The following is a 23,931-nucleotide window of genomic DNA, read 5'->3' on the forward strand; positions in this document are numbered from 1 at the left end:
TGAGGGATAAAAGTAGCTTTACCTGGTGGCCGAGCTTGGCTCGCCAACAGATGCTATATTTCATAGCTTTACATGCTGAGAGTTACTGAGTTCGGTTCTTTTTTTTTTTTTTTTTCTCGTTAAACGCTTCGGAATATTGTAGAATTTCAAAGATGTCGAGCAAAAACTAATTAAGGTAAAATGTATATTTTCCGAAACTGGAATTTGAGTATGCAGTACTGGTTGTATCCCCGATGAAAGTAGCACTGGTAAAACCTCTTGAGAGAAACAACCCTTCCAACACAATAAGCCATATACTTTTATTTTCCTAATGTATACAGAGTGGGCCGAGAGGAAGTAGCAATATTTTGGAAAATTATACTATGGGTGATTCTAAGAAAAGAAAAAAGCTTATATGAACAGGAGTTCTATTTTCAACGGTTTGCGACCTACAGGTTGTGTATCATTTATTGATTAACATGTAGTTACTTTACACAGGTGAGACATATTGCGTTACAAACGTGATGGAATGGCCTTTCGACCTGCATTGCAACATGTGGCAGTGACGTCTTGAAAAATTTGGAATCAGCGTTGCCATTGAATTTCCTTAACTTTCCTACCGAAGACACTACTGCCGAATGATGCATACCATTGGAAAGACCATCTATGGCCTTTCAAATGTGCTATTCCTCATCTCTGTAGAATAACTATAGGGTGGGCAATAACCAACAAGAAAAGACATGAAATCTTTGAATTTTACATCCCGTGGTTATGCCTGTAAGCTCAAGGAGACGGTGATAATGAAGAATGAAGGAAATGGAGGGGAAACGGGAAAATCCCGAGAAAACTCACGCACACGGTGTTTGTCCACCACAATGAGCGACAAAGTCAAACATGGTTCACAATCCATAGTTCTGAAACCATTGAGAATAAGACCCATGTTCAAGAACTTTTTTTTACTTAGAATCCTTTATACTACCATTTTATTCCGGGACACCCTGTATATGTGAATTAATACCAGATTATAACCCTCCATAACTGTATCTCTAATGTAACGAAATAATACCAAGTAAACCTCAGAGACCACTACTTCTATTTATTGACTTAAGTATTACAGAAACTGAAAATATATACACAATAAACTCCACAACTTCCTTATTACTTAGCTGGGGCATCTGGGATAGATTCTATTCCCTGGAAAGAAAAAAGAAAATGAATTACATTACTTTTACAAGCGACAAAAATGAAAGCAGTACACGAAACAACAGATAGCTTTTTTTTTCTTCAAAAACTACAATTTTTATTTTATTTTTAACGCTGCAATGTAAAACAAAAAAGTTGTAACAAGTTTTCCTTTGGAGAAATTTGTCAGTAACTTGAGAATTAACTGATTCAGTAGAGTACAGCTTCAACACAAAACTGTAATTAAACTACAGTAGAGGATCCTTAATCTGAGACGTTCGGGAGCAAAGCCATGCCTGATTATTGAATATGGTTTAAACGAAAACAAGATAAATCATTCCAAATAAAACTGCAAACGATTAGAAAATGCATTTTCTGTTTACGCACATTCTGAAAGTACACAGATATGTATAGTGTGTACAAAATATTTCGTTATTCTGCACAAAATCCAATTCAAACATTGAATATACTTGTATTAAGGTTGGTGTAAAGGGACAAGTTGTGTCGATAGATGTCACTACATTCTTCGTATCTCTCTCATGTATTTTTTACCTTTCACGAAAATTCACGATTTCTCTTACAAATTTCAACCTGCAGACTTCAAATTTTGAAAGAAGGAACTGCATAATTTATCGAAGGCAACAATCCATGCCGATTTTTTATTTGTAATTTTCTTCATTGTTGAAATGGCTTGATTGTTGAAATGCATATCCAAATCTTTAACAATGGAACTGTTTCAACAATGAAGAAAATTATAAATGAAAAATCGGCAGGGATTGTTGCCTTCGATAGGTTATAAAGTTTCTCCCCTAAAACTTTGAAGTCTCTAGGTTGAAATTCGTAAGAGAAATTGTATATTTTCGTGAAAGGTAAAAAATACATGAGAGAGATACCAAGACCGTAGTGACATCTATCAGCAAAACTTGTTTCTTTACACCAACCTTAATAAACACAGTACAGAACAGAAATGAACACAATGGGCGTCCAATAAGTTATCAACCTAGACAGGAAGGGAATGAGAGGCGAAGCATAATGACGCATGACACGCACGCCAAGGCCACTGTGGGGAACCCCGCTACACAATTTGAGGTTGGTCGGAGCAACGCAAAGGCTGTGAGCAGTGTGTTTGTGTGACGCCGCGAACAATGAATTTGCAGAAGTTGGAGCACCGCTCGCTCATCAAGAGTTCCTCACTAAAGAAGGGAAGGGGCCAAAGGAGATCCACGAGCGACTGGTGGAAGTGTACGGAGACCTGAAGAAATACCTGCGGGGACAACGTTTTTCGTCGGACAACGAAGTCCTACAGATTGTTTCCTAGTAGTTTGCAGGCCACGACAAGGACTATTTTTTTCTCTTCGCTTCGACGATGGATAGACCTCCATGGAGACTACAACGAAGAACAGTGATGACCAGGTGAGCCTATCTGCATTCCTTCCTGTCTAGGTAGATAACTTATTTTGAGCCCCTCGTAAGTTGTAATAAGCTGCTCTATAGCAAGAAAAATAACGTGAGCATCAATGTTTAAAACATGTCTCTCTGACATCACGTTGCTTCTGTGATTCAGACCTCTTCTTCAAGAAAATCGTTACGGATTACACACATACATTTATTACTTCTGCAGAGTAATCGCTTTTGTTAAAATCCATCTGAAAAAAACGCGAGTGGGTCGATCGGTACCATATTACAGAGTGAGATGAACTAAAGAGCGCCTACTGTACTTAATTTATCCTGAAAGATTTACAAGAAAAATATTTGCAAGCCACGCCACTTTTGACTGTTTGTAACTTTGAAGAAATTCGTGAAGTGGACAATAAAATTATTTAGTAACTTTATATATATTATTACTACTACTACTACTAGAACGGAGATCTACTCTACGGTTCTTTATTTACGACGTTGCCACATAGTGCAATTCGCATCTCCAGACGAGGACCCAAAAGGATGGATGGATATATATATATATATATACTCTTGAACTGCAAACTACTCTTCAAAATATTTTCAAGCACTAGTTGGGCTTATTTCGACTTACAATCCAATGTCCTTATTAAAACTTAATGAAACGTTTCTTCAGCTATGGTACAGCCTGATACACAGCCTTATAGTTTGATGAGTGCTGATAGCGATTTAAAGCAGGCTGCAAACTTCGGAACATAATGCCCAGAGACTTGCATATCACATTAAAATTGAAAGAATTACAAGATGTGGTTGAATGGAGGAAGAGGTAACAAATTGTACGTTTAGAGAAAATTCAGGTCACAAGTTCGCCTGTGTAACATATAGCCTTAATCGTTTCTGCATCTCTTTATCTGGACGAGAATTCACTTAAGGTTGGTTTCAAGGGACAAGTTTCGCCGACAAATGTCACTACACAGACGGAACTTCATTACCTATCGAAGGCAGCAATCCATGCCGAATTTTTATTTAGAATTTTCTTCATTGTTGAAATGGATATCCAAACTTTTAACAATGGATCTGTTTCAACAATGAAGAACATTCTAAATAAAAAATCGGCATGGATTGTTGCCTTTGATAGGTTATGAAGTTCCTTCTCTAAGAATTTGAAGTATCTAGGTTGAAATTTGTAAAGAAATCGTGAATTTTCGTGAAAGGTAAAAAATACATTAGATAAGAAGACTAGTGACATCTATCGGCAAAACTTCGCTTACACCAACCTTAAATGATGTGTTCTGTAGCAAGAGTAACACATAACGTTCATAAACCACTAGAACCTATCGTTTTGAAAAGCGTAACATATCATCATCATCCTCTAATCCCTTCAATTACTAGCCCAACTTGTTTACTGTATGCACACATCGACTTCTCATCTTGAAACATTAGCAGCTCGCTATGTTGATCAAAATCACTACCGAAATATAATACCTCATCCCGATTACCAGATCCTCGAGGATTATAATCCACAGCCTTTCACTCTCCAATTATCCATTATTTGTACAGGAAGAAATTCCACCAGTGTGACTTTCCTCTGTGTTGTAGGCACGAAAACAGATTTTTCAAAACTAGTTGGGTTTTCTATCAAAACCTTGTTTCGGTTTTAAACACGGTTCAGTTTTTTAGCAAACTTTTTGGTTCTTCATTAACTTATTTGAAAGTGAACACTACAGGGTGTCCGGAAAGTCGCGCAACCCAAACTTTGGAACACAGAACTTTCGAACCGTACGTGTGAATGAAATGAAACTGTTACCCACGGCCATTTGTCCTCATGAATGCCAGAAACATCCGAAGTTGCTTTTCTTTTTTTTACGGAAGCATGAAAAATCACTAAGTGGAAACAGATATTACTCCCTTCCTTACCTTCCCTATAATTTATATCTCAAAAATATCTATATAGACAGGCCTTCTCTGCGTGACAGTTTTATTTCATTCGCACTTATGGTTGACAAGTTCTGATGCTTCAAAAGAGCTCCTTCGTGGCTAAGCGGTTAGCGTACGGACTTTTGGCGTGGGAGACCAGGCTTCGATTCCCGGCAGGAGCTCATGTGGTTCGGATTCCACGTTAATCAGTAGGTCCACGTCTCATATAGCCTCGCTGCTGAACGAGACGTTAAACTCAAAATCAACTCAACTCAACTCTGATGCTTCAAGTTCTGGTTCGACGATTTTCCGGAAACACTATACAAGAACAAGAAAGGATACCGGCTTGGGCGAAAATCACACTGGTTTTAGTAAAAATTCAAATTTTCGGATAAAAAACCGAATCGGTTTTTCTAAAGCTAAAACGGGATTCGGTTGAAAAAAAGTCTTTTCTTTGGAGATTTTTCTTTTGCCCCATCCCTAGTTTTTCACTTATAATTGAATAGCCCCCCAACAGAGGGTAAGTTCATTAACGTATTCACTCTTTTTGTTTATATTTGTATATTAATGTATTATAATCAAATAAAATATATTTATCTTGGTACGTCTTTTTTCATTATTAACCCAATATTTCGGTAAATATTGACTGTTATCTTTGACAAGGGATGAAAATTCCATGAAAAACCAAGATTCCACTTGGTTATATTCTTTTAGTTCCCCAATAGTCCTAATTCACTATTCTGTTCTTTAGACCTTTTAGAACATCGCAGAGTCCTTCGATTTTGTAGGCGTTTTCATAAATTAAAATAATTATGAATAAATCATATTTTATTAAAACAAGGAATCCAAACTAAATCAGGATAGTGGTATGAAAGATAAGCAATGGGATTATATAATTCAACATGGTAAACCACGAAATCAACAATGTCGACAAAGCAACTATAATACTCATTAAAATTTTTTTGATATTTCTTCAAATCGTTAACAGGAAATAGTTGGACTTCTTATATGGTAACACTGCAACAAATGACTGGGTATGTCATGCTCAAGAGGAGCATATTTTATGTTTATTGTATTTACAGGTTTATGGAATTCCTGAATACCACTAGGGCTTTTCGACTCTCCAATGGAGCCTTGGTCACGGAGCATAAGAACAGGACACAGAAAAATAAAAACAACAGGGAAAATAAAAGGAACGGAATTACCTGGGTAGCGCAGTACTGATGTCGCCGTTGAAACCAAAGATTAAATGATAGACACAAATGACATGGGATGAAATCTTTGTTTTACGTCCCACGGTTATGGCGGCTGGGAAATGAAGGAAATGGAGGAATGAAGAAAGTGGGAGGAAACGGGAGAACACCAAGAAAACCTATGCATACGGTGCTTGTCCATAACAAAGTCCACCTGGCGCGAGCTGGGATAGATCCAAGGATCCCATGCACCGGAGATGAAGCTCTACCATTAAGCCATCGCGGCCCCAAAAATGATGAACACGTGGATTGAAATATGAGTGGGTTAATTTTTCATGTAAGTAGATTATTAGAAGTCCTGAGCGTGTCTGTATTTTATGTGTTTTCATTATTTGTGCATGGTTTCATATACCAAGAAGGGCAATAACAACATATAATATTATCTTGAACTCAATATTAGGCTATAGAACTAGTGTCTGGGCCCTCCTTTTAAACAATAAAAAGGAACAGGAAATTACTGGCGCTGCACAACGCACAATTTTGTTAAGACTCACTGGCGCCTATAGGGAAATCTCTACACCAGCACACACAACTATAGTGGGTATTACTCCGGCCAGTTTGGAAATTAAAGAAAAAGCAATTAAATACCGCATGAAGAAAGCGGAACAAATCCGAGGAACCGACATAATGGAAGATCAAGTCGACAAAAACAATATCAAGGGGCTTAGCATTAGAAACTTGGCAACAACAATGGGAAACTCAAAAGAGAGGAAGATGGACGTATGAACTTACACCTAACATTACAGAAAGATTTTCTGTACAAAGAAACAAACATTTTCAACCAAATGATGGACTCATACAGTTTTTATCAGGACATAGTTTATATGAAGCAATTTACACAGGTTGCGACTCAGTATGACGCCTCTCTGCCACTGTGGAGCCATTGGGACCCCAGAACATAAAGTTTACTTTTCCCAAGATATATCCGACCCAAGACTTGAAAAAAAACAAATGAAATGAAATCTTTTGAGTTTTACGTCCCACAATTATGCCGGCTAGGCTAAAGGAGATGATGATGATGATGATGAGATGAATAAAATGGTGGAATGAATAAAGTGGGAGGAAACGGGAGAACCCCGAGAAAACCCACGCACACGGTCTTTGTCCATCATAAAGTTCGCATGGCGCGAGCTGAGATCGAACCAGGGACCACATGCACCAAAGGTGAACGCTCTACTACTGAGCCGCCGGAGCCCTGACCCAAGGCTTGAGTCCCTTAGAGCAAAATTAGAAAATATCAATATAAATGACATATTAACCAACGAACAGAGTTATGAGAAAATTGGAGGTTCTGAGTACCATACACGGTTTCACCAATAATGAAGGAACGCTTTGTACTGAAAACGAGAGGAAATTTTAACTAAAATCCACCTTGTCCTAGTTATTTTCATATAAAAAACGAACCAACATGCAACAAATGGATGAAAGACGAAATTAATTTAAAAGAGTGAAAGTAACTACTGTATGACTGATAAAGTGGTCCCTCAACTTCAGAATGCGGAATTGTTTCCGAAAATCTGAAACATGTGGGTTTGAACCACTAGAGTATGTGTGGAAGTAGGAATGATGGAAGTGTGAGTACATGGTTCCGGTAAAATGCTTTTAAAAATAATACTGCTTATATGGTAAAATATACAAGAATATTAGTGAATGTAACTGTACACGACGTAATATAAATTTCAACAAGAACTTTAGAAATGATTAATAATAATAATAATAATAAATGATTGCGATCTTGGCCAAAAATTAGTTTTTGGATCAGGGACCACAAAATTTGTGAATGGCCCCTAACGAGTTTTCGTATTTCTTACGGAATAAGCACATCATACTGAGTTAAATGATAGTTTGGGTTTGGCTACACTATATGTAGTTCTCCAGATGTAAGATGCACAAGAAAATTTTTTATGGAAATACAGAAGATCGGTGCCCATTTATGGAAACGAAGTGGAACGTCCGCCAGTGGCGCTAGAATCGCACAGACAGTAAGCACAGCAGAGCAATCAGAAACCAGCTGTGTGGAGAATTCGGTAGCAGGAAGTGAAGTGCTCCGAGTGTAAAATACCTCCAAAATTGACCTATTCTGGGAGGGTACATCACCTCTCTTTCGGACATCGGATACAGCTACAGTGCAATTATAAAAAAGTGTTCGTGCAAGGGTTTCACCATTTCCAAGAAGGGTATTGCCAATGTACTCAAACGCAACAAAAATTCACAGCCAGAGGAAGCGGGTGTGTACACAGTGGCACGAAAACAACACCCGCGTCCTAAACGTACAATGGATGTGGTTCGACAAATACAGAAGTTTGTGACCCAGGAAAATCCGCCGCCACAAAGAGACATTGCTAGTAGTGTTAGAAGATACAAATCAACTGTACAGAGGATAATCAGCCAGGATTTACGCCTGCAAGTGAAGCGTAAGCCACGTGTTCACACACTCACAGACAAACATATCCGGGAACGCAGGATCCATTGCAAACGGGTCTAAACGGTATTCATCTGGTGACAAATGGAAATATGTGGTCACGTTAGACGAGACTTGGATCTATTTGTCAAACTCCAAGTGGGTTCGAGCCATTTACTATCATTCAAAGAATGCCAAGAACCATGCCAATTGGGTCCGCACGTGCCGAGTTTTCCCCGTGGCTTCATGGTGGTTGCAGGTTTTTGTCATAAAGCGAAACCTCCCCTGCATAGAGTTGCACGAAATGTAAAAATTAACGCAGCATACTATCAACAATACGTTCTGGAGCTATTATATCGGCAGCATATTCCGTTGTTGTATGGTGGTGAGGTGTCGATCAAGACAAAGCAGCCAGCCACACAGCTCCAACATACTTGGCCCGCAAAGCGCGTGAAACTAGAATCCACGCTATCCCATATTCAAATATTCCTGTCAAGTCTTCCGACGCTGCACCAGTGGACTTTTGTGTTTTCGGGTGTTTGAAGCGAGCGATTTCCTTACGTCGCCCACGCACATTGACTGGCTTGTAGAAAGTTTGTAAGGAGGAGTGATCCAAACTTGATCAGATTTCTCTGAACAGAAGCCTACTCCAATGGAAACTTCGGTGTCGGGTTATAGTTTATAGTCAGGGTCGTCATATTGAGCACAACTTTTGGTGGAAATACGGCTTTACGCCCTAGCGTAAGGGACACAAGATCTTTTCCATAAATCTCGACCAACCTTCTGTATATTGGATCTTTTCATGCATTTTTGGATCAGGGGCCACAAAATTTTTGAACGGCACCTAAATCGAGTTTTCGTATTTTCTACGGACTAAGCACATCATATTGAGTTACGTGATAGTTTGGGTTTGGCTCCAGATATCCCAGATAGTTGCCCAGCTTAAAGGGCAAAATCATGGGACGTTAAACTGAGATTTTTTTTCTATGGTGTAGTAAAAAACGTAAACAGATACTAAACTAGGAATGTTGAGAAACAATAGGAATGGATTTTGAGTTTAGCGTTCCCTTCCGCACCGAGACTATATGGCAGGTAGACAGGGTAAAATTGAGGGAGACCGCGGGGGGACGTTGTTCCCACACTTCCAGACATCTGGGGCGTCCGCTCACAACCTAAAAAAATCAATGGGCAAAGATAGCCACGGGGGACGGCGTGACGTAATGCATCTCCCTACCTTTTTAGATCCACTTTTACCCCTGAGGTAGATCTACAGTTTAAAATGGGATCCGAACATGAGTTCCCGACAGGAATCGAACCCAGCTCTCCCGCGCCAACGCTAACCATACAGCCAGGAGAACAATAGGAAGAAAGAACAGGAATATAACCAGAAGGAATCTCGGCTTTACGCCGAATTTACGTTCAACGTCAAAAGCTTTTAGTTATCGAAGTATTGGCTTAAAATTACTAAAGAAGATCTACTAAGGTAAATACATTTAACTAATAACTAAAACTAACTTGAACAACGTTTCTTTCGTGTGTTTTTGTTTGTGTCACTTAAACTCCCGTATTACTAATTTGCACCGTCTACGTTTCAATGACCAGCCTGTCACTTTCTTCAGTACGTATTAAAAGAAATTGTACGTTGAGTGAAGAATCACATTACCGCTAACATTCCTGCACTGTACAATAAATTATGAAACTTATGTTCTTTCTCACTCTGAATTTACTCCGTTGCTAAAGAATTAATGATGTAATGATCTTAAAAATGCATCTTATTCGGACCCAAGAGGAACAGGAATGGGGAATGGCGGAAACTTCATACCGAGGAATTACCTAATTTACACGGTTTACCAAACATTGTTAGGGTCATCAAGTCTAGGAGGCTTAGGTGGGCAGGTCATATAGCTAGGATGGAAGAAAATAGAAACGCTTTCGAAGTCTTGACTGCAAATCCAATGGGAAAACGACCATTAGGAAGACCTAGGCGCAGATGGGAGGACAATATTAAGATGGATCTCGCAGAGATAGGAATATAAAGTAGAAACTGGATCCAGTTGGCTATGGGATAGAAGTCAGTGGAGAGCTTTTGTGAACGCGGCATTGAACCTCTGGGTTCCATAAGCCATAGAGTTAGTTAGTTAGTTAATATTTAGTTTTCTTTTCAACGGTTTAGATGTTCCCAGCTTTCATTCTTGAGTTTGAACTCGAAAAAGAGTAGGAAATACAAGAGATATCGGAAGAAAATTAAGATCATTAGTTTCAGTATATTGTTTTAAAAACAAAGTACATTGTGAGTAAATGTGACGATAGCTTTGATAATATTTAATTATATAGTTCGAGAATGTTACCTCTATTTAATTTTACAAGCAACGTAAAATTCCTCTAAGAAGCCGTACTGGAGAAAGCAGCAAGCCAGTCGCTGAAAAATGCACGGTGTGAAGATTAACAAAACGAATGCCTAAATCAATACAAACATTAGCAATATTCGACTAGTTACTAATAATATAAACAAAAAAGACTTACATTACACTTGTATGGATGACCTGTGAGCCTTAAGTCTCTCATATAAAACTTCATCCGATGGATATCACCCAATTCTCGGCGATAAGGCTATGAGAGAAATAAATTCCATAATTAACAATAATTTTCTTTAGTTAGAAATCTAATTATTTTCCCTAAGCTTTGGTCTCTCTGTTTACATACAACATTTGTCCATCAAGCATCCCAGACTAACATTTATGCATTTATTTAAGCACTTACCAGGTGTGTTAGTTGAAATTTGCCGGTTTTTTCGAGACAGAAAACACTGAATATTCAGGGAATCTCACAATTTCTTTATTCAAAGTAATGACCATTGGATTCTACACACTTTGCCCATCTTTTAGGCAAATCATGGATACCATCCCAAAAGAACTTTCTCTCTTTCGAGCCAAACCATTCGACGAGCCATTTTTCGACGTCTTCAAAATTAGCGAAGTGCTGCTCTGCAAGTGAGTGTCCCATCGAGGCGAAAAGATGATAGTCCGACAGAGCGAGGTCTGGAGAGTACAGCGGGTGCGGTAATATTTCCCAATTAAGTGTTTTTAATGTGTCCTGCACCAGTTTAGCGGTATGAGACGGCGCGTTGTCATGTTGCATGATAACCTTGTCATGTCTTCGGGCCCATTCCGGCCGTTTTTCGATCAACGCATGATTCAAATTAATAATTTGTTGTCTGTAGCGATCCGTATTCACTGTTTCACCAGGTCTTAATAACTCGTAGTACACCACACCACACTGGTCCCACCAAACACAGAGCATTGTCTTACGGCCAAAGCGATTTGGCCTTGCCGTCGATGGGCCGGCTTCACCAGGTGCAAGCCATGATTTTTTTTCGCTTCGGGTTCTCAAAATAAATCCATTTTTCGTTCTCCGTGACAATTCGATGCAAAAATGATTTCCTTTCGAACCGTTGAAGCAGGATTTCACACACGGTTTTTCGCTTTTCCATTTGTCTATCCGTCAGTTGCTATGGCACCCATTTTCCATACTTCTGGATCTTTCCCATGGCTTTTAAACGTTGGGAAATTGCTCCTCGAGTCACATTTAGTGTTTGTGCTAATGTTGCTTGCGATTGGGTTGGGTCTTCGTCTAATAACGCCTGCAATTCCTCGTCTTTGAACTTTTTCGCTGCACCGGGATGTTCCTTGTCTGTCAAATCGAAATCTCCAATTTTAAATTGACGAAACCATGTCTCGCATGTTCTAATCACTGGAGCATGTTCACCGTAGGTTTCTACCAGCAACCGATGAGCTTCAGCTGCTTTTTTCTTTTGATGAAATAAGAACAGCAATGCATGCCGCAAATGCGATTTACTTGGAACGAAACTCGCCATATTCACTGAGGTAAACAACTCTGACGCTATTCTGTTGGCCGAATGAGACTTGTGTAGCTTTGAAGGTTAATGTTTACTGAAACAAATGACGTACATGCCGCATCATAGACAGGTATACATATTGCTAGAGACATTTAACGGTAAAACCGGCAAACTTCAACTAACACACCTGGTAGTTACACACAACATTGTATTGATTTAAATCACTAAGTATTAGCGTCGTCACAGGAAGGCACAAGCAACGACATCTATTAGCGTTACGCACAAACTGAGATGTTTGCCTTTTATTATTGGATTCCTCTAAATATACATCTCTCAATCAAACATATTGCGCATGGTTAATTTTTTATCCTTTCTTCCCATAATGCGTTTGCTATTATGTCTGAGAACATCATCAAAGGAGTATTTTTTAACACGGCCGGCCCTAGGCAATTTGCCCCACCCCTTTCTCCAGAAAGAACAAATCTCAAAAGCCACGATTTTAAGTGCGCTATCCCCATCATGAACAACGAAGGGGAAGGAAAGAACACTCGTACTCAGAAAGGCCTAAACACTACAAATACAATCTTGTCCTTTTTTTCTTTAAATAATAATCTATTATATTAGTAAAAGATAAAGCAAAGATACCTTCGGAGGAAAGATGATAATCTTTCTTGTAGAATTCAATACCGACTTTCAACCTCAATATATCAGTTTGCAATTCCAGTGCAACTACCTCTTTTATTTTTACTTCTTAATTTTCCTTCTACATCTTCTAAGAAATTTTAAGAAAGGCTTGTTTTCACCTTCAATAATAAGGAACTTGTTTGTGACAAAGAAAAGACTAGTTTTCATATCAGAACTATGATAACTAACAAAATGGAACAAGTGTTCGCTACTGTTCGACAACTGAGTTCTTGTATTTGACAACAATCAAGCAATTCATGATGGAATTTGCTTTACCACTGTCCATGTGACCTTAAACTAAAGTGACCTAAACATGATTTATGAATGTAGTATTCAAATAGGTCAGCTTGTAAATTTAACTATAATTATTATGAAGTCTGTTTCCAACAAGAAATATTTATTTTAAATAATATAGTTATGACAGATTTTGCCGGCCCTGTTTTCTACGAAAACTTCAGTTGCTGCTCTACCAAATTCTTATTGCCCTTAATGCAGATGAGTAAAAAAAAAAAAAAAAAACTGCTTCGAACATGTAACACAGGACCTCCATTTTTCTTCTTAAAAAGCACGGTTAAAAAAAATGGTGACTTTAAATTTAAATCACTCGTACTTGATTAGTACTAAAATTTAAATGATGTTCCTTTTCTTAATTGATAACCTACGGGCGTTTCAGACTTCTTTATTACGTTATGTTAGAATAAACGCAAAATCAGGAATTTACCAATATTTATGCTATTCTGTGCAAAATGTTTCTTAAATGTAGCAGTTGGTTAGTAGCAGTACAATATTAGCGTTCACCCAGCACCTAAGAGCGAACGCGGTCACCGTGATCTTGCGAATTCAATTCGCAATTACTGAATATAAGTGTAAACATAATATATGGAAAGAAAGATAATATACGGTAGCCTTAACGTTCTTTTTAAGCATCTTAACCAGTAAACAACCAAAATAAAACATGCATTGATTAAGGCAAGTAATGATGATGGATGAATTGGTGGAATGACATTGTGGGAGGAAGACCCGAGAAAATCCACGAACACGATGTTGTCCACCACAAACTTACTTGGTCGGAGATCGAACCAGGGGCTCTACGCACCAGAGATAAGCGGTCTTCCATTGAGCCACCGTGCGACCGAACTCACATATTCAAACCATATGGAGTGTCCCACAATTTCTGTTCTGCTCGCGATGATTTAGAAGCATGACAAATGGAGGCATTGATCGTAAGCGTGAAGGCGTGTAGGTGTTCAAGGAACTGGATTATCTAATCGTTACGATATAACACGAATATTCAGATATGATCCTCGACCAGGTCGCGTTTTTTCACTCCCTAGATTTCATAGTACCATTTAGATTACGGTTTCGATGTAAATGCTGTCTTGGAAAATGACATTGTCAATGTACTCTGGAAAACAAGGACTTTGCAAAAGAGATTGGCAATGTTGAAAACAATGACTCTGCCGTCAGCGCCTATTTAAAGAAAGACCAGTAACTGGGAAGCGCAGAGATTAGCACTAAAGCGACTAATCCCACGTACTAAGATTAACACTGGTAGATACGTACTTACATATTGAAATGAAAATGAAATATTTAAGATTCACGTCCCACGTTTATGCCGGTTAGGCTAAAGGAGACGGTGATGGTGAGAAATGAATGAAATGGTGGAATGAAGAAAGTGGGAGAACCCTGTGAAAACCCACGAGCACAGTATTTGTCCCCAACAAAGTCCACACGGCGCGAGCTGGGATCGAACCAGGAACCCCAAGCACCGGAGGTGAACGCTCTACCACTGAGCCACCGCGATACTTATACATTCTTGTCTGCTGCAACAAGATGGATGAAAGTAAGAGTAAGCTGATTCATGTGGGAAGTGAGCTCTGTTATACTGTACTATACTCCTGCAGAGTTTTATTTCTCACGGTACCAATTTCGGTCTCGCAAAACGTACATTTTTTTAACGCTGTTCTTTTCACACACCCAAATTTCTTCATTAAGTTTTTAGTGGACTATCTCCTGTATATTTCAGGGGTAAACTTTACAATACACGCTCCAGTGGTCTTCTTCCGCAGAGAAAAGTAGTACTTGTTTACTTTAATTTTAATTTGGTGATCAACAGATGGCATTGTTATTAGTTTCTGCAAGTGGTTAAGTAACGTTTGATTCTGTATATGACGTATAGCACAAGTATGTATTCTTGTATGTGACCTCTAATGTGAGCGCGCTGTGTGTTACACCTCCCGTTGCTTTGGTTTAAAATGAAATGAAATTAAATCTTTAAGATTAACGTCCCACGATTATGCCGGTTGGAGTAAAGGAGACGGTGATAATCAGAAATGAGTGAAATGAAGAAAGTGGGAGGAAACGGGAGAACCCTGAGCACGGTGTTCGTCCACTACAGTTCACACGGGGCGAGCAGGGATCGAACCAGGGACCTCAAGCACCGGAGGTAACGCTCTATCACTGAGCCACCGCACCCCCGGCTTTGGTTTAAGTACCTTGTGTTCTGACAAATTTGTATCATGGTTTCAATTTGTAATGGTTGTGACAGGAAATTGATTGCCGTAAATGTGGGGCAAGTTTGAAGATGTCTAAGGATAAAGGCCATTAAATCTTAAGGTGTAACCGGCGGGTTAATCAGAACTTATTTTATATCATGGAGATTAGTACAAGACATATTGAGAATGCAATAAAGAAACTGAAACTGAATAAGGCAATTGGGTCTGATAATATACCACCTTATATTGTGAAGGGTTGTAGTAATATTTTGAAATATCCGTTATATACCTTATTTAACCTCTCAATAAGGACAAATGTTTTTCCGGACATATGGAAAGAGTTAATAATATGCCCGGTCCCGAAACCCGGAAAAAAAAATAGCATAGAAAACTATCGTCCAGTAGCTATATTACCAACAATTGCAAAGGTATTTGAAAGTGTCATTTATGATCAGGTCATGCATCATGTTAAATCTTCAATTTCAATATATCAACATGGCTTCCTACACAAGAGATCCACAACTAATCTCACCATCATTTCAAATTTCATAACCATCCTTGAATAATAATGGACAGTTAGATGTAATATATATACGGATTTTAAAAAGGCATTTGATACTGTGGATCATGGCATACTAATTCAGAAACTTGCTTCTTTCAATTTCAGTCCCCCTGTGATAACTTTTTTCAATTCCTACTTGAGTGAACATAGACAATCCGTTCTGTATAAAGAATTTAAAACTAAAAGCTTTCATGTAAATTCTGGAGTCCCCCAAGGATCCAATCTTGGACCTCTTTTGTTTTTATTATTTATTAATGATCTGCCATTTTATATCTATAACTCTCATAAATTACTCTTTGCAGATGATTTAACAATATTCGCAAATGTAAAATCTATAGATGACTGTTTACTCTTGCAACAGGATATGACTAATATACTAAAATGGTGTACTACAATTTTAATAAGGGTTGTAGTGTATAGTAATAAGTGTAAAACCATGACATACAGTAGACCTGAAAAAACGTATAAGTTTGCTTATTCGATCAATGGCATAAATTTAAAAAAATCAGAGACAATTAAAGATTTAGGTGTGATATTTGACAAAAAATTAAACTTTTCGCATCATACGGTATATATTACCAAGGATACATATAGAAATCTTGGGTTTCATATCAGAACGCCCAAAGAACTTACAAATGGTAACACTTTAAAAAGTGCTTTAGGTAAGTCTTTACTTTGACTCCAACTGTGACTTTAATCGGTTCTTATAGGTTCAGTTACTTCCTGGTACTGTATGTGCGTGAGTCACTTGTTGGAACTGTTCGTGCCTTTGGTGTGACGTCTTAGTTCATATTTTTCCCACTAGGTGTCTGTGTAGTCATATGGTAGTTTGTTAGTGTGATGTCACATGTTCTGTGTGAATGTATGTGTGCGCTGCTGTTTGTGGCATGCGGGAAGCGCGTAACTGAATTGGTTAAATTGAGTTAGAGAAAACCTATCATAGTTGTGGTCTAAAGCTGAAGATATTTTCGACGTATCGTAAAAGTGGACGTTTATTGGTTTCTTGTTTGTAATAATAGCAAGTGTGCTCGGTTTAATAAAATGACGTGTGTGCGGAAAGGAACATTTTTCAGTAATGTTGAGTATTGCGCATGTGTTCTTGGTATCTTATTTTTTCGTGTGTGGAATCAGCAGTTATGAGTTCATTATTCATGAGTGTTCTCCTATAGCGAAATGGTGAGTGTTTTCTTTTTTTAATTCATATTATTTTTATTCTTGATTTGTTTTGCATTTGAGTATTAGGCAAAGTATTTGGTTTGCTGCTGCTTGTCCTATTGTCTTGTTGAGATGTAATTTTTTTTTCTTTGTCATGCACTGATTTATGATTAGAGACGAGTGTTTTTTTTTTTTTTTTAATTTTTCCCTTCTTATCTTAGCTTTATAGTAGTGGTGTGATTATTTATTATTGTTTTGGATGTTTTTATGGTACTTGAGCGGAGGGTTTGGGGGGCGGTAGCCCCCATTTAGATCTGAAAATTCATAGTCACCGCTTCACCTGAATTGATGTTTAGTAACATTGTAGCCCTTGTACTTATAGTATAATTCTTAACATCGTACATTACTTTCACTGTGTTAGTAATTGTAATCGGATCACATGAATCGGTTGAAGTCACTGTTTGGCTCAAAGTAAAAATTTGCCGTGCTTTATTTATCTTACGTATGACCCAAACTTGAATATGCCTTCCTGGAACACTTCTGGAATACACGCAGTCAAAAAATAGAGCAGATACAAAGCAAATTCAGAGGTTTTCTCACTTACAAGAGGACAGGACTTTATCCAAAATACGAACCGTATGATAATATACTTGATAACTTTACACTTCAGACACTTGAACAAAGACGGACGTTGAACGATCTCCTTTTCTTACACAGACTTTTGCACAACAAATTAGACTGTATACAGATAAGTACAAAAATAATGGTCCAGGTTCAATCCTTTAAAACACGCAAGGGAAATAGTGGCCTATTCTACTGCAGGAAGGCACGTACAAATGCACTGAATATGTCACCTACATGGAAAATTTGTGCTACATACAACAAAATCATTAAGGATTTTGAAGACGTAGATATATTTCATTGTGCAGAAAAGTCATTCAAAAACCTAATATCGAGTGTTTTGAAAGAAAAGAAAAGAAAAAAAAGTATTACTTTAATTTAATATTCTATTCAAGAATCAGGTTCATTATAATTTAATTTTTTGTATTCAAGATTTACATTATACTCTAATACTATGAAGTCCATATGTAGACAATGCAATTGGGCAGTAACGCCTGTTGTGTTGATAAATAAATAAATAGTTTTGGTATGTGTGTGCCTTTCGCCATTATTGTTTGCTTGCTTGACAAATCTTGATGCGTGCTGCGATTTTTTTTTTTTTTCTTTTATCACGCTGATTTATTCGATTCCGCATTTTTATACTGCCGTAAGTAGTATTCTATCTTTCGCTGTAGTACAGTTGTGGAGGAAGGGAGAGATCGCCCTTCCTCCTCAAGCGTATTTTTTACTTGTTGATTGGGTTATAATTAGAGTGTGCTTTGTAAACTTTAGCCCCGGAGACAAACTTTACCACATATACTCCATTGAAAAGGAGTTATCTAGAACACCAGGTTAAAGCTGGAACGGGCTTTGTAAACTTCAGCTCCTAAGATAAACTTTATAATACATGCTACAGTAACTCTTTGTAGATATCGAATAGTATGTGCCGCTTATAGCTACTTTCTCGGGTATTAGGCTATTTAGTTTCTCCCTAAATCACTTGTTAGGCTCACTTAGTAGTCATTACGGTCCCTTATTCGTAATTGTAATGAGTATAAATACAGTGTGGACGTATGGCATGAAAACCATAATGCGAAACAAAAACCAACTCGTGCTAGTTGGCCACTAAAAAGGACGAATGCCACCTAACCGAGTCAGGACACGAATGCAGCAGGGGACCCCGAGCAGCAGCGATGGTGGGTTCGTAGGAAGCAGGCGCGTTAGCGATGGTAGGTATACACATAAACAAGGTCGTACATAATGGTTCACTATGTCACAGTACTGTTCCGGAGCCGTCGATGGACTTAAGAGTAGATACTAATCGCCATCCGTTGTTGGTAACTCTTTATTTTGGGAAGGCAGTGATTTCCTGATCCATAGTATTGGGAAGCGAGCGTCAGCGAGTGGAGGCGGGTTAGAGCTCCGCAGGGCACGTTGTTTTCTGAACTGGAACTGAGACTGCGGCTCAGGCTTGGGTTCCTGTCACTGCCTTGCCTAAAGTAAAGACTTGTTCCGTTGTTTCCTCTTAATTGCGTATTTTGTTTATTTTTCTGAAATGCCATAGTGCGAATGTTTTTGTTTTAAATATGGCAGTGTATTTTTTCGGTCGAAAGTAGTGCCAATGCGCAAGAGTACTACCTACACCATTGAGTTATGACGAGTGGGCTTTGTAAAGTTCACCCTATTTCAGAAATACAACGCTACGTTATCACCTAGCGTCTTAATTTACTCAGCTTCATTTAAGTACAAAGGCAACGTACATTGTTATTTACAGAATGTTACTTTGCACCTGTGAAAACTTCTTGTGCCCTAGACAAACTCAGAATATAATACACATTGGAACAGTTGAAGTGTTACAAAATGATCGGTATGTTTATATTAATAATTCCCTTGTTATGGAAAGCATATAGCAAAACGAAACTTACATTTCCAAGAACAAGTTTGTTGAGATAATACATTGCAACTGAGGGTACACCTAGTGCAACTACGATAATTCCTGCACTAGGAAGGATTTCATACCACATTCTGAAGAAAAGTTCTGACTTCTGAGCTTATCTGCTCTTAAATGTTAACTATTCCACATTCAATTCCTTGCACCTAAATTATTTTGATCTGCTTCTGCTATCGTATTCGTATTTCAGATTGCAATCACCAGGTGGAGCAGTAAATGGCAACTAAAACAGTAGTGCCAGGTCGACACATAAATGATGTTTCCACAACAACGATTTTAAAAAGTTCTTTCCCTTCATGAAAATTGGAAGAAAAGAGATATATAAATAAAAATGTGTTATTACTCAATGCGTCCGTCGTCCGTGTGTAGACAGTTAGCACATACCTCGTTCTATGACAGTACAAATAACAAGTTTACTATTTCTAATTCATCTTTGGATTCAAAATATTTAGAAATGATGAACCATCATCTTGGGACTGTTATGCCTATTATCGGAAACTAAAAGGCAAAACGGGCCACAGTGGCTCAGTCGTATAGCGTTCTCTCTAGTGCGTGGGGTCCCTGGTTCGAACTGTTCGCGCCAAGCGAACTTTGTGGTGGACAAACACCGTATACGTGAGTTTTCTCCGGATTTCTCCGTTTCCTCACACTTTACTCATTGCACCATTTCATTTATTTATACTCATTACCGTCTCCTTTAGCGTAAACAACATAAACATGGGACGTAAAACTCAAAAGATTTGTTTAAAACGCAAATTCTGCGTCGCATTGACGCAAATAGTTACGGAATGGGGTTCTTGCAAGAGTTTTTTTTTCTCAGTGTAATAGCATTTCTACTAGAATTTTTGTCCTGGAAGGTCAAAATGTGAAGGGGCTGCACTGGGACACTATTTGCTAAAGAACAAGTCCTGTATAAGAATATATATGATCGCTATTTAATTTATATTAATTCTGGGGGATATTAGTTGAACAGTTCCGGCGGTTAGTTTCCTAATCCAGAAATATGCCTAGAAGAAATAGTAGTATATTGCTTTAATATGATGAAATGCATTCATAGTCTGGGTGCAAAATGAATTGGCATCAATCCGTGTTACGCAACTAACGGGCAACGGTGACTTTATCCTGCTCGTTACTCAACATAATAACTCGAGCCCTGAACGAAAGCGAATTTTTGAATTCCTTTACGCAATAGATAGCAAGACCGATTATCACGGTCGAGTTTGTTAATGAAGTGTGAATCCGTTAACATCTTCACGGATAACGGTGAACGTAATTACCTTGACATCTTACCGTTAGATTCTTCCAGTGGTCGACTTCTAATGCGTGATCCTTTTTACTGTCTACCGCAATTTATTTCTTCTTTTCAATTTATTTTTTACTCCTCTATGTCAAGAGTGGCTCAATGTGAATATGAGCAAAAATGTAGTTTTTTTTTTTCTTCACAAATCGCGTAATCTAGTGGTGTACATGAAAACGTTTCTCGAAAATGGTTCCACAATTAGGATTAGGAATTAGACTTCTGGGCTTTCGGCCCATTTAAGGCCATGTTAGTCCGACATGTATACGAGGGCTGACGTCCCTCGGTGATCACACTATCCGAGGAAAGGGAAGGAAGGAAGCGACCTGGGACTTGTATGTTAGGTATCACTCTGCCATTTTCCTAGTGTAAATGAGGAAAACCTCATTCAGGATGACTGGCCCGAGTGCCCCCTCCGAGAATCGAACCTGAGATCGCTTGCACCAAATGCGAGAGCGTTAGCGACTACGCTACGCTGGGCCAAGAAATGGCTGTAATGGTTTTCTAGTATTTTATTAATACACATTTCAATACTAACAATATAATGAGTTTCGTTAATAACAGCTGATAAAAGTATGATGAAAAAACAAAATCTGATGGTGAAATGTTTACTAGGTTTATTTCTCGTATATGTATATCTATTAACTTGTAAAATAGGGACACAATAATGTTTTCATAACGCATAGAAATTCAAGTATGTGCTTCATTTATATTAAAAATATAAATACGCTCCTAAAGCAAAAGAGTAATTTATTCGACCGCTCATTTCCAGCGCCAAGACGTAGGCCTAGTATTTAATACGTACACTCTGAATCGCACGTGCTCCCACCGGGAATCGAACATTGGTATCTCATGCCGAAGACAATTTACTAACTAAATACCCACGAGGAAGCTTCAAAATCTGGTAAAGTTTTGCAAGTTTAGCAGGGGCAGTGGCGTAACTAAAGGCTTGGGGCCTCCCCGCAGACAGCGTAGAGTGGGGCCCCCTCTCTACGTCCTGCTTCACGATTTTGGGGTCCCTGATGGCTTCAGGCTCCCCCGCAATGCGGGGTCCTTATTTACGCCCCTGAGCAGGGGCCGAATTTACTGAACCCTCTGAGAGTATATCCACCTTAAAACTATCCTCCATAATTTGACAAATGACTCAAAGCAACAACAATTCTTTCCCTTAAACTAGTAAAAGAACTAAAAATTAATGTTTATGCATTTCTTTCTTTTTCTTTTCTTTCTTTCTTTTCTTTTCTTTCTTTCTTTTCTTTTCTTTTCTTTTCTTTTTTTTTTGTAACACGTTTATTGAAATATCGTTGAGTTGATTTTGAGTTTAATGTTCCATTCAGCAGGGGACTATATTAGACGTGGACCTACTGATTAACGTGGAATCCGAACCACAAGAGCTCCCTCCGGGAATCAAACCCGGGTCTCCCACGCCAAAGGCGCATACGCTGACCGCTTAGCCACGCAGGAGCTCTATTGAAATGTCATATTCTCTTCTTATTGCTATTTTATAATTATTCATTTGGATTACAAGTTTAATGTTTGCACAGCCCTCCCTTGTTGTCTAATGTCTAGCATGTGTCCCTTTGGTGCATGTGATCCTAGGTTCGACTCCCGGTGAGATATCACAAACATTTAACTTCATCATCATTCATTTTCATTGATATCCTTTTATCCCGGGTGCGTATTTATTTTATTTTCCCGGGTATCGGCCAGGGCCTGTTTAGCATGTACCATCCCGGCATTTGCCTGGTAGAACTAAGGAAAACCCTGAAAACCTGTTAGGATAATCGGCAGGGGCAATCGAACCCACGACCTCCTGAATGCGAAGCCAATGCTCTACCACTTGAGTGTCTTTAGCCTAAAGGGCATATCGTTGGACGTTAAGTCAAAAAGCAAGAACTCACATAGTTATCTACGGCTTCGTATACTTGCTTTCACCATAGCATTTCAGTAATAAATCCATTTAAAATATACTCATTTGTTTCATAAACGATTTTATGATTTTTATAAACGATTTTAAAAAGTTACGTAAGGTGATTAAGAAAATATTGCATATTTTCCTTTATAATAATTTGTAAATTAACGTCGTAAAGCAAACATAAATTCCCAGAAGCTAATTTTGATGAAGTTCGATTCCAAATTTTGTAATGTTGTGCTATTTCTCAGTACACGAATAACCTAAATTATACATGTAAAGGCGCCATTTGCAAATCCAGGAATGCATCCCTTCGAACGAACAATTTAAACTAAAGCTTCCATCAAACTAATTACGTTATATCATAAATAAGGTTAAGAACTGGGTCGATTGTTACAATTTACGATTAAACACATAAATACGTTCAGAAGGAAAAGACGACATTTAAGGAACAAAGATTTCAGCAAATCTTGACCTTCAAATTCTTTACTACCGGTACCTTTTTTATCCATATATAATGTTTCAATACTCAACTCAAAAATTCATAATTATCAGATTTTAGGTTTAAGTATTACTAAGTTCACTCTTAAATGTAAATATAATATTCACAATCTCTAATGATAATCATCTAATCAGAGTGGTATCACTACGACATCGTTAGCCTTCTAGATTATTAGCAGGAGTTGTACAATTATGGAGGAAATAAATTTAAATATCAACTTACATTTCCGAGAACGGCTTTGTTAAGGTGATACATGGAGTAAGTTGGAATCATAAGAGCCGTTACAATTATTAAATAAGCAGGAATAATTTCGTACCACATGATGTACCTCAACCACCTTCAATCTTCTTTTATTTTCTATACTCAAGGTATACAAAATAACAGCTAGCCCCAGTTCGCATTTAGCGTTCTGATTGGCTCCCTGTCCGTGACGTCATGTGGAGGAACTTTTGCCCATCTTCAAACCAAGGATGTTATAAAATAGAGGATTTGTCCATATATATCTTCATCCTATTAACTGAATGAAGCCGAGAAAACAACCTAGAATTAGCTCGTCTGATTGGCCACTCTAGTTTCTGCCATGAATATTGGCTCAAAACATTCCGATCTTCATATGTGAACATGTAGTGTGTCTGTCGTTTACTTTTATTTAAGTCATTGCTTCAGATTTATATTATACAATGATTACATGCTGTACGTACGGGTGCACAAATAGAAGCGAGAAGAAATTACCCGGAATAACCTTTCACAGATAAGAAAATCACCAATCGTAGGATACGTATGGCTT

General features: G+C 38.2%; 1 protein-coding gene across 2 annotated transcripts; it reads right to left on the minus strand.

Moving 5' to 3' along the window:
• Nucleotides 1-1,055: 1,055 nt before the first annotated feature.
• Nucleotides 1,056-23,520, minus strand: ND-MWFE (NADH dehydrogenase (ubiquinone) MWFE subunit). 2 transcript variants are annotated; one of them, XM_081756831.1, is made up of 3 exons: nt 23,367-23,520; nt 10,654-10,740; nt 1,056-1,173 (listed from the first exon to the last, which is right to left on the minus strand). In XM_081756831.1, exons 1-3 carry the CDS (start codon nt 23,463-23,465, stop codon nt 1,138-1,140), a joined length of 222 nt encoding a protein of 73 aa, XP_081612957.1. In that variant the 5' UTR covers nt 23,466-23,520; the 3' UTR covers nt 1,056-1,137. The 2 variants fall into 2 exon arrangements, with proteins under 2 accessions (XP_081612957.1, XP_081612956.1); XM_081756830.1 differs by lacking the exon at nt 23,367-23,520 and adding an exon at nt 19,408-19,645.
• Nucleotides 23,521-23,931: the final 411 nt, after the last annotated feature.

The sequence above is a fragment of the Thermobia domestica genome, chromosome 4 (assembly GCF_964235325.1).
Source record: "Thermobia domestica chromosome 4, izTheDome1.hap1.1, whole genome shotgun sequence".
Classification (NCBI taxonomy): Eukaryota; Metazoa; Arthropoda; class Insecta; order Zygentoma; family Lepismatidae; genus Thermobia; species Thermobia domestica.